General features: G+C 39.8%; 1 protein-coding gene across 1 annotated transcript in view; it reads right to left on the bottom strand.

Moving 5' to 3' along the window:
• Window positions 1-12,698, bottom strand: part of LOC139283449 (cadherin-22) — a 70,018-nt gene that overhangs the window by 4,605 nt on the left and 52,715 nt on the right. The window contains exons 9-11 of the mRNA XM_070903458.1: window positions 5,675-5,792; window positions 1,577-1,726; window positions 1,160-1,261 (exon numbers count right to left, since the gene is read on the bottom strand). Coding sequence (XP_070759559.1) covers window positions 1,160-1,261; window positions 1,577-1,726; window positions 5,675-5,792 — 370 coding nt within the window. The remainder of the gene's footprint in view (window positions 1-1,159; window positions 1,262-1,576; window positions 1,727-5,674; window positions 5,793-12,698) is intronic.

The raw sequence follows: 12,698 nt of genomic DNA, 5'->3' as shown, positions 1-12,698 counted from the left end.
GCCTTTGAGGGGATGTCATCTCGCCCAGAACACCAAAACAACGATACACAGGCAAGCAGAGGTTGCCTCAGATTTGTACATAACATTTTTGTTGAGGCTTTTAAAACCATAATGAATAAATGATGCTCTGCTTTTGAAGTTCACTCCAGTAGATGGTTTGGTTAATAGAGGCAGAGTTTTAACAACTCTCATTAGAAAAGCTCTTAAAAGAAATAGATAGCAATGTTAGTCACAGTTAAAGCTGCCTGGTGTCACATCATCCATCATTCACTGCCTGCACAATGTAAAACGTGTACAGGCGCGAGCGGGGGAGACAAAACACTGTGACAGCGTTGTCGCTTCTTTCTGTCACTGAGGAGTGGGATGCTAAGACAGCGGGGGAGGGGGGGGAGCGAGAAGTTAACTCATAAAATTTTCAGATATGACAATACCTAAACCTCTTCGGTCTCTGAGAGGGTGAGCGTGTGCATGCATGTGTATGTTAGTGTGTGCATGTGTGTACGTGTCTGTGTATAAAAATCAGAGAATGTCTGGAAAGCCACATCTATTTAAAGCCTGCTGTTCCAGGGGTATGCAAGTGCTGAGGAAGCTCTTTTGCCTGTTTGCTCTCTCTAACCCCCCCTCCACTTCACTCCCATCCATTCCCTCTCTGTCTGTGTTCTAGGGATCAAAGTGGCTTGCTATCATTCATAAACCCAGCCATCATCTGTGCTCCTGTTTAAACAAAAGCTTTCTCCGCATAAAAGCAGCAACAAAATGTCCAACAGGAAAGCCACTCATGAAAGAAAGATGAAAAATTGATCTAGTTTTTCATGTCATTCGTCTTCGTTTTTCTGCCACTGCATGTGCAACTTCCTTCGTGAAATATAGATAACCTCTAAAAGTGGTCAATCCATTAAAAGACACATGCTTGGTTGCATGATTTTATGAGCAGAGTTGTGTCTTTAGGTGCAGCCCCCAGTCTTGCCTTTTTCCTAGTACATCCCACCGTTGAACATAATGCTCCTGGTGGTCCTGCTGGAGTAGTTGAACTTAGTAATGACCCCAGAAAAGCAATACTAATGAATTGTGCTTTTTCATCCGTCTAGCCATCCATCATACATCCATCCATATATCTCCTCATACATCCATACATACATGAGTACATCCATCTGCTTACCTATGAGGATGAGCATGCAGACCAGTAGTGCTATAAGTGCCCCAGGGCTGAGAGCAGCACTCATTACGTAGGCTGTGGCATTGCAGGACTGAATGGCTCCCTCTGTGTTGCAAAAGAAAAATTAGCATTTACTGTACAAATTCAACACCAGTTGAGTCAGTTCAGGGAACAAGGATTAAGCACTGTTTTATCAAGAGAAAAAAATGTTTTTACCATGCATATATTACATTTTCACCCAGCACTGTTGATGGCCATTATTATGTTATTTGATATTCCACAAATATAAGCTGAAAAGAACTGTTTGCTGACCAAAAAAATGGCATGGAGATGACCTTTTAGTACCACGGCTGCTGCTGATGCAGAAGGTGACAGTGATGATAATGTTAGTAATGGTGCAGCTCCCACAGTAGCTCTCACCTGTGTTGCAGCCACAGACATAAATGGTCAGGGTGCCTGTGGAGCTGAGGGAGGGTGGCCCGCTGTCAACCACCAGGATTGGAAGGAAGTACACATTCTGCTCATGGCGGTTAAAGCCTGACCGCTGGGTTCGGATGCCAGCTGTGTCATCTGGGTGGGCAGTGTGAGTGTATAGGAGCGTTGCAGGGTCAGAGAGACAAGGTAAAGCAGAGAATTACACATGAGAGACTTAATATTTTAAGACCAAAACCTCTTTGTCTGCTCACTGATGTATGGTTTTTACCAAGCTGCAGTAGAATTGATGAAACTCCAGTGAGTGCTTTTATTACCCATCTTGTTTTTTCTCCTTTGAACTCAAGACTGTACTAATGGAAAAAGTAGTGGAAGTAGGAGTGTTGATCATGCAGGCTTACTTGACCTTACTAAAATGTCAGGACAAATCATAGTTTTCAAGACTTGACACTTGCCAATGTAAGACGTTTGCCATTTGATTAAAAAAATATCAATGAAAATTACCTCTTCAAGAAATGGTCAAGTGGTAAAGTGCTCGAGTGGTAAAGAAAAAGACAGACAAAAGTCCCGCCCTTGTTATACATAGTGTGAACAAATTTTTTTCCATAATGCATAGTTCAAGGACTCCAGACGAACAGTGTCAGGATTGTCAAGTTTAACTCGGGGTTGAATGATTTCACCGGGGAAGTGAACTGCTTTTGGGCTATTAACATTTATCATGTGTATTTTCTTTAAATCAAACAAAAACAGGAGAGAAAATGAGTGAGAGAGCCAGTGTTTGAAATTAAACTTCACCGGTGTATATATGAGCCCTCTCCCAGAGACATAGATAAATGTGCCACAGAATACAGGAGGAGGCTTTGACAAATAGAGTCAGAGAAGCTTTGTGGGTAGACTTGCATAGAGGATACCAAGCAATCCATCTCCCAGAACATATATCACCGTTATCCATGTCGCCCTAGAGCTTCTTTGGCACATGTAGAACAATCTTCATATTACTGTTTACGTTCGGGAATGTTACGCCCCTGAGTTTGTCCTTTTGACATTAACACAAAATTCTCTTCCACGGCTGTCCGCTTTAGAAAAAGATTCTCTCCAAGACATACGAAAATGTTAAAGGCAGAGTCATCTTGTGTGGTTTTGAATCAAAACCAATACAGTTAAAAACTTGGCCATACATAAAATTGATCAGAACAACCTCACACATCCACCTTTATCTCAAAGAAATGTTACTCCAATACGTGCAGTGACATGAACCTGATGACAAGTCTTCTAAACTACAAAACAAAATAGGCTTTTTGACTTTGCCTTCCAGAACAACATATGGGAGCATATGTGATGACCCTATTAGGAGGCTAACATTGTTTGACATGGTCATATCTAAAACTAAGACTATGAGTCTACAGCCAAGCCAGCAGCTCTGTGAGGCGCTAATGTCAGCAATCTCGTACTAGCAATATTAACATGTCGATTTCTTGCAGGTATAATGTTTTCCATGCCCACCATCTTAGTTTAGCGCACATACATTTGCAAATAAGCATTAAACACAGCTGAGTGCAAGTACAGCCGAGACTGAAGGGAATGTCATTAGTTTTGCAGGTATTTGATAGTAAAAATAAACCAATTTATTGCTGGTGATGCTAGATGGAAAGTCAGGGGATCATCAAAGTGATTTGCATTCATCCTCTAGGGATCATGGATATTTGTACAAATTTTCATGGCAATCCATCCAATAACTTTTGGGATATTTCAGTCTCAACCAAAGAGGTGGACACTGCCATCTCTAGAGCCACACCGCCAGCTTGACTTATAAGAACTACTTGTTAAAGGTTAGGGAGAGATTGTGGTCATGGTTAAGACAAAGCAATGTTGGTTGCTGGAAAGAATAGGATGCAAACAGCGGTCTAAGGAAAATGTCAACAGGTCATTTTTAGGCATTTGACAAAAAAACAAATGTTGCTTTTCTTTTGTGGACAATCTTGAACCTTAACTTGAACTCCTGTCACAACATGTATAAAAACAGTTACTTTATACGTTGTGTTCATTTACGGCATAAAGGCATGAAAAACAAATACAGCCACCAAAGCCAAAGAAAAAAAAGATATGATACATTACAGCCTAAAGAAACTGACTGAAGAACAACGTGAAGACTTGTAAAGTATAGGATTACAATAGCGACTTGCAAAGTTTGACTCCTCCTGGATGTTTATCAGTGTGTGCCGCAGTGGCACGTGTGCAATAAGGTGTTTGAAATGCTTGTCACTGACCGCCCAAACCACAGAAAAACAAAATAAGGGGTAGAAAACCTTTTAGAATGACACAATAAAACATTAATCCACTAAAATGTGAATTTCTTTTTTTCTTCCGTTTCATATGAGATTTCTTTTTAAGCAGGATGTGGGACATTTACCAGGTAAAATGATGGCAGTTTGTCATGTAACAGCAAAGTTTATTTGGTAAAGATAAGGTTTGCTCTACAGAGTGTCAGCAAAGACTTAAAAGGATTTAGTAACATGGGTGAAAAAAATGCCTTTTCATCATTGTGTGTCAAGGCATGGAGACAGAACGCAATGTGAGGCCATGATGGGGAAAAGAAGAAGTGACAGATTGAAAGTGACAGGTTGACAAATACGTCCATGAAAAGAGACACCAGAGTGGAAAAAAAAGAGGGGTGGGAGGATAAAAAGTCTGTGTGGGGTTTTGTTTGTCTAAATATATATACAGGGTCTACAGTAGTGTTTGTGTTCGTGAACACACACACTATTATATATATATGTAAACAAATGTGTGTATTTGTGTGTATGTGTTTGTTTGTATGTGTTGGGGAAATGGGGCGGGAGGTGTGATTTTTACATCTAAGCATGAATATACTTTGATTATTAATCATTCTCCCTAATCACCTTCATACAGACCACTTCACATAACAGTAGACACTGATGGTCTGTGTGACGTTGTGGTGTGTGTACGTATGCATGTGTGCATATTTATATGTAGAGGAGAGAAAGACAGAGCCAGAGGGACACTTCTGTCATACTTCTTCCTTCCCATCTATGCACATGTGTATGTACAGTATGTGTCATGTATGTATCCATTCATGTGAGCGGGACTGCAGCAGACCTCGCTGCCTTCACACGGTGACATTTCCCTTGCTCGGGCTGCTCCCCTGACATTTTCCTGGTGTCAGATCAATCTTGATTTAGCCAGATGTCACATTCACTTACGTACACATCTCTAAACGAGGGATCTGCAAGAGCGTTTGCAAAAACACAGACATGCATGAAAGAACTCATCTTGCCGACAAAAGGAAAGTCATCACTGGGGGCAACAGTGATCTTAATGTTTCCTTACATCGTGCAGATACATATATAATAAATGTTGTTTTTGCAGAATGCAGTTTTCATGATGACACTTGAGAAAAGTATGTAAGCTGTTGACAATCTATTTAAGAGGAATCAAAAAAGATTCCATGTCTAACAAAGTGTTCAAAAAAGTATAAATACATTCAAAGGAAATTACATTCATATAAAATGCTATTACTGTCAAATAAAATGCACAGCTGAGTGTTGCAGTTTATACAGTCAACCAAAATTCATCAGTCAAACTGTAAAAAATGTTTGTTGGAAGTATCAGACATGCAGTGGGATGTAATAATTTCTAATATTTTTACTCTGCTAAGAGGACCAGAACAGGTGGTGTTCATCCAAAAATAATACAAAAAATCTGTTTATCGGTTGAATTCCAAGTCCCAGAAAAAAGAAACTATCAGTAAGTTTTTGGAGCTGGTCTACATTTGCAGAGTGCCCTCAGTCAAACTCTCACATCGCTAATCACTCCGGGAAATAGTGAGATCATCTTAATGAGCTTCACTGTAACCTTGAACACTTGTCAGTCAAGCATAGTTTTGTTGCACCTGTGCACAATTATAATGCGTACACCCACTCACACAAAATTTAACAACCCATCTTACAGACTTCTGCTTGTATAATTACACCCTAAATATCTAGTTATGCTGATAACGCCATCAGGACAGCTGCTAAAATATGCTTCTACACCAATAACCCCTATATAACCCTGCTGCCCTCTCACCTTTGACATCCCACAGGGTGAAGTGTCGATTGCTGGAGGCTTCAGGGGCCAGGGTGAAGTAGAAGCGATGTCCAGATTGTGGCTCATCTTTATCCACCACACTGATGTTGTGAATCAGCTAAGGAAAGACAAGCAACCAAAGCAAAAGAGGAAATAAAAGGATAGGAATAGAAAAGAAACACGGGTTAGATTTTCTACTCATATCCACTCAATGGGTACAAGAAAATGAACATGAAAAGCACTTTTACACTTTACATTTCAAATGCCTCTTTCATGAGTGAAGGAGTGAGGTGGAGCCAGCATACGTGGATGCAACAGACTCAGAAGGCTTCTATGAAAGTGCAGTTCAAAGGGGCTACAGTCACAAAGAGATAAAAACTTCTTTCTCCAGAAAGTTGACACAGCAATATAAAAATATGTCTCAATGTTAGAAATGCAAAACTATCATAAAATGCTTTTTTTGAACAGTAAAGGACAGAGGAATTCTGTGAGGCAGCCATGTTTGTTCTGAGAAGGAGCAAAGCCGAAATGCTAATGTGTCGAGGAACAGAAAGAGAGACACAGACGCTCGGTGAAGGTGTAGTCTTCCAATCTAATGCAACAATAGTGATCCACATTCAAAGATAAAACTCAACTGTGATCCAATTTTGAGAACTCTGTGTGGACACAATAAGGTGAGATAGGATTCACTGTGAGCTGAACAGACATCAAACAGCCCCTGGAGATCCTTTCACCTTAACACAGGCCTCTCAGTGACAATTCATCCCCTCTCATCCTATTAATCTGCAGCCAGCGTCAAACCGCAAGCTGATAAATGATATTTTCACATCACATCCGTCGGCTTTGTTTCCTCCTCTGCCGGCACACTACGTATGGGTCCACAGATTTCTTATTATTTTGATTTCCGTCACCTCTGTGTACTGTATGCTCTAAAAAACAAAATCAAAAATCTACTCCTCAGTGTAGCTGAATAAAATAAAGAACCAAAGTTGCAGACAACGTACAGCGCTGAACAAACACAGAGTTTGTTAAGATGTGTTTTAAAAGTAGCTTAAACATCAAAGTTCTCTACACGAACAATAAGAAGACAGTAGACCAACAGCAGAGCAGCATGATGAGTCAAGCTCATAGATGTTTCGGCTAAAAAGCATAAGCCTTCAGGCCGAATTTAAAACTAAACATGAATCCCCTTGTGGTATTATATTACATTTTATCCCAGTGTCTTCAAACTGTCATAATGCAAACTGTGTAAACTGAGAAGTGGAAAAAATCCATTTATTACCAAAAATATGTAGTCCAATACCATAACCTATAATCAGTGAGATTTGAATGATACTTGCTTGCCTTGAGCTAAGGAAAGCTAACTATGCGTGAGCAAACTATATTTACATTTTGCCTGGCTTTTCTCTTCAGTTGACATTATGGATCTTTTGATAATACACTTGGGGAAGTGATTTTCTTGATTTTTCCATGACTAATGTCGCAGGAGCCGATGTTGGACACCTAAAGCACTCTGATAATAATATCTGTACTTATGTGAGTAGTGTTTGTTGGTGTGAAATATGAAGCATCAATAAAGACTTATTGAATTGAATTGAAAAAGAGCAAGCTATATAACGCTATCGAAAAAATAAAGTAATGTGTACTCTGTGATGAATTTTGATTACATTTATTTAGTTTACTAGCACTGAATTGTAGTTTTTACACAGATTAAACAAAATATAACTTGTTAATTAGTGTAGCTTTAGAGATTCTGGTTGGCTAGTTTTGTAGCCGTTGGACAGAGCCAGGCTAACTGTTTCCATCTGTTTCCAGTCATATATTGAACGGACAGACATGAAAGTTTATATCAGTCTTCTCAGCTAACTCTCTGCAAGTGAACATATTTCCCAAAACGTTGAACTATACTTTTTAAAGTCAATTTTGAACTATTACGAAAAGCTTTACTACTTAATTAGTGACAGTAGCACACAACATTAAAATACATTTTGAAAATAAACATTTTAGTGTGCATCTGGTGCTGTTGTGTTGTCTGTCACAGAATGCAGCAGACACGAAGCACAGATGGCAAGTGTAATTTTGTCAATAACACAATCATTGTTTTTATCATGGTTTATAGAAAAAGCTAAGCCCTGCCACAGACTTTATGGAAGCTCAGTTTCTTTATTTTCTGTCTCAGCCAGTTATGTATTTGTTCAGCAAACAGTTCATCCCACTCAGCCTTTGCAAGTTTCTATAGTATTACTCCCACTGCACACACAGTCAGCTCTTCTCACTTGTCTATTCTTATTCTACACAAAGAGCTTCCCTCTGAATGTAAACAATTCTACATAAAACACAGAAATTGTACATATATTATAGAACATGACTATATAAGTTGTGAATAGTTGGGAAAAGAGACTGAGAGTCAATCTCTCTAACATCCATCACTGGCTTTTTTCATTTTTGTAGAACCTTGTAAGAAAACCCCCCAAATTCATTTTGATTTGGAAGTATATATATATATAAATCAAAATGAATTTGGGGGGGTCTTCTTCTTCTGGATGATTGCGTGGAAGTCTAATATATATATATATATATATATATATATATATATATATATATATTTTTTTTTTTTTCTTTTTCTCAAGTTTTATTGCACAGTGCGTTTCCCTCCGACCTCTATTTCACACGCATGCAGGTGAACTGCTCAGAGGCACTGTTAGAAATCAGCAGAGACACACATGACAAACAACCCCCAGAACTACCATTAAGTGAGGCATTTCTCAGAATGATTAAAGCAGGATGTTCGATGGCTGTGATTCCTCTGTCTGGTCTCACAAAAGCTTACGGTATCAGATAAGATCGAGGGAAATAAATCAAACCATTACTCAGCTGTTACAGTAGCAGTCTCCTCTTTAAGGGGCAGGATACTTGAAATGTTAAATGTTAAACATGGCTTTGTTTACTGGACTGAACCCCTGATCTTTTCTCCTCCACATTTCTGCCTCTTCAGCCTGCTCTCTAGTCATCACTGCGATTTCCTTTTTCCTCTGATTCCTTGTCCTTTGTATTTATCTACTCCAAAGCATCTCCCTCTCATTCTTGTCCTTTCCAGAAAAAAATTGTCCCTCATGCAAATTGATTATTCAAACAATAACACTGTAGATATATGCCACACCTTTCTCACACATGAAGACATCTGCTTTATTGTGGAGTTCTTAAGCTCATGTTGCCTGTCTGTGCAAGACAGCCTCATTCATTTATACCTTTGCACAAAACTCTGAATTATGAGCCTGAGCGGCGGCTATGCATTACTGTGACTAAGCTACTGCCGAGCACACTTCCGGGCCACAATTGTACCTTCACAATAAACAGCTCCTCAGCATTGACATTGCATCACAGACACAGAACAGGCTTAGTCATACCCACAGCTCAGGGAGGCTGTTTGGGATATTATGGCTTACTTTGTAATTACAAAATGCTACGGCATGATTTCAGGGTAAATCACACGCTTCTTCCTTCGCGTGCTGCAAAATCCGCACTCGAGAAACACACAGAAACACATGGAAATGAATCACAAATCACTGGCTGTATTCCTGCAAAGGTCATTAAAAGAGAAAAAAAATATCATTGCATGCCATCTCAAATCTTACCCGTGGTCCAGGTTGATGGTTTCAGAAACTGTGATGGCTTTTATTGCTTTTGAGAGTGAGGCTCAACTTCCTGCAAATCTGAGCAGGATAGGCTAAATATGTTATCCCAAGATACAAGCTTCTGAATTACATAAATATTTCAGTAGCAAACCAAATTGCTGTAATGCTGTCCAGATTAAATTTCTCTTTAACAAATCAGACCTAATGTTCTTACTGTATTGAAGGTACCTGGAAAACATGACCGCTAATGTCTTCCAACTGAATAGTCTACAATGTCCTTGTAAGTCTCATTATTTCTATACAATACATGCACAAGACTCAGCAAAATTAGATTACATTATATTAGGTTGTTGGAAGGCCAGACAGCTTTTAAAGAAAATACAACCAAATATAAACAAATTAGCAGAGCAGAAAAGGAAGGAGGGCAGAAGCTGAGAAATGTATTTATTCTTTGTTGGAGTCGACAACTTTGAACTGCATCCGACTTCCTTACATGTATGTTTGTTCTGACACATTAATGCAGAAACACTGAGATCACTGAGACACTGAACACTGAGACCACCGCACATCCAGCAAATCCACAGTGGTCCATGAAAAATACAACTGAGTTTGCTGCATGCCAAAACAGGCCTGATCTTATCTTCTCATCATTCTTTGAAGCCTTTTCAGGTTTATTTCAGTCTGAAGGTAAAAAATAATGAGCAAAGAGAAGACACTTAAAGCAAAAGCTTTATTATCAGCCAAAGGATGAATCTACTCGTTTCTTTGAATATGAACAGCAGTGAGGATAGGATGTAGTAAGTGAGCCATGATCTGCATCCTGTGACAGTGCCCTCAGCAGGGGGACTCTCAGGCGGCATCTCGGGGTGAGTGCAAACTGAGAGAGGGAGAGTGAAGCGAGGATGGGAAGTGAGAGGGGAGGAGGAGAGCGAGCGTGTGGGAGTTTATCGAGCAGCTAGCGAAGCTCCCTCAAGCACAATCACCTAATTAGATTTCTATCTAGCAGTCCCCTTTCCCGACCCCCTTAAATCTCTTGCATCTCTTGAAAGCCAGAAGGAGATACTTTCCCAAAAGTACATCGCATCTAAACTAGAGGTGTCTGAAAGGTCAAGGTTGTGAGAGGGAGGCACCTTTCTCATTCGGAGCAGAAATCAACCATTTCATGTTGGCAGTGGGAAGGTGACGAATAAATAAATAAATAAAAACACAACTACTTAATGGGCTGAGAGAGGTTCTCTGACGCCCTTTTACCAGTGGTAAAAAGCATCCTCATGGTGTTGAGTGGAGCATTAAAATGTCTCAATGCATTGCTCTGAACTTGATCAATTTCAGGGTGTCAGAATGGCTCTTTTTATTTTTGGGGGCGAGGGGGGGGCACAGTGTCAAAAGAACAGAGCTAAAATAAGATTAAAAGCTACGATTTTCACAAAAGCAATATAATCTAATTTATGATAATCTAAATTGGCATGCCCACATTAAATTAGCTAAAATAGAATTTGATGGATCTCTAATTGGCCATCATGTAATTAAACAACATGTAGAGTCTGGATAGAATAAACAAAGTATATACACCAGATTAAAGAATCTATGTTACAGTTACTACCTTTTGTGGTGGTGAAACTAGCCAGTGTTCACACATTGAGGACTGTCCGTGCATCACTGTAAAGCTTTGTTTTCACTGTCACGGCGCTTGGTCGTGTACCCCCCCTCAATTTTTAATACTAGCCGCCCACTACACGCGTGGGGCTCTTCATTTCAAGATGACGAAGGTTTCCATTGTTTGTTCGTTTTTTTTCTCACTTTGTTGAATACAAAAAAGGCAAAGGCATCTGTAGAAGACGACATTAGTTCATAACAATACAACCGAGAACATGACTGCCACAAATACTGGTAAAAGCAAATAAAGTAATTAATGTTTTTTTTTTTACTATTAATACGTGTCATTTATCATTTAATAAAACAGGGAATTTGTTTTTTAATGCTTCAAAAACAGGAGGAGATCTTAAAAATCTTCATTTGAGTAAATATTATTTTACAGAATCAAATTGTTTACAGGATGTTCAAGCTTCGTATCGGAGAATAATACAACAGACAGCGTGTTGAGCGTAAACACCTCTGTGCACACTTGTAGCTCACGCCACCCCGTACAATTTCCCCCTGGGGATCAATAAAGTATTTCTGATTCTGATTCTGATTCTGATCTGATCTGCGGAGGCCCGTGCCACGATGTCTCGCGCGAGCAGAAACAATGCTGAGGACCCAATTCAGGACTGTTTGCCCATATTCATTTTGAAAGAGCAACGGCCAGTGGTGGAAAATCGAAACTCGACCGACCGACCAAAGACGTAACCTCATCACTCACTAAGTCAGGGACAGACTTTCGCATTTATAGCGTTGACCCCGCTTTGCTGCGGCCCAGCCAAAAATAATATAGCTGGAAACATTTAATATTCCAGTCTCTCTAGTCTGCTGGTTTGTCTGATTCAACGCTAACATTTGAGAGACAAAAGGAAGAGGCATTTGATGAGTAGAACAGATGACTCAGTCACTCTCCTACTCATGAAATACTGTCTGGCAAAACTGTGAGTATGTCTGTGTTTTTTCCTTGTCTGTGTTGGTTTGCTTCTTCTTTTACTCACTTCTGTTGTATGTGTAATGTGTTCCTGTGTGTTTGTTTTTGTATCCTTCCTGGACGTGCACTTGGTGAGTAAGTGTTGCACTCACGTGTATGTGATGTTGATGTGTGTGTGTGTGTGTGTGTGTGTGTGTGTGTGTATCAGACAGGCTTAACATTTAGCCATTTCAAACTGACTCTCCCAGGGGTTGGAGGTTGGCAGTGCTGTGGCCAAACTGAGGTGATCTGTCGCAGTGACCCACTCAGCTAGCTGTGAGACGGCACAGCAGACCTGACAGGCCTCCGTTACCCCAGGCCATACTTAGTATTTGGCTTTCCACCCAGCCTTTTTTTCTGCACACATGGCACTATATGATATCTGTCCCTCTGCATTCAGTCAGATAAATACCACAAGGTGGGCGAGGAATGGGCTGAGAGGCGAAGATTGTGTTCTCGTATCATTCAGTGAGGTGCAGCAGATTGGGAAAATCAGGACATGGATCCAGAATGGTAGAATGAGGGGATTTAAATCTTGTGGACTATAATTACAATAACATCACTAAGCAAAGATTTTATATTATTTTTGTCTGATCCAATACATGGCTGAATGGTCATACTGTAGTTAAACTGCATCACATCTTAAACCCTTCAAGGCCCATTTAGAAATTTGGTGTTTTGAGCACAGTGATCTGTGTTGCTCCACTGTTGGCTTTGTTTATGTGAATTTACTTGCAATAAGATAATTATACATAACACTTATCCAGAGTAACTTGCA

Source organism: Enoplosus armatus, chromosome 3 (assembly GCF_043641665.1).
Source record: "Enoplosus armatus isolate fEnoArm2 chromosome 3, fEnoArm2.hap1, whole genome shotgun sequence".
NCBI classification, from domain to species: Eukaryota; Metazoa; Chordata; class Actinopteri; order Centrarchiformes; family Enoplosidae; genus Enoplosus; species Enoplosus armatus.
The sequence above is the reverse complement of the archived record's forward strand: the minus strand, read 5'-3'. Positions and strand labels throughout refer to the sequence as shown.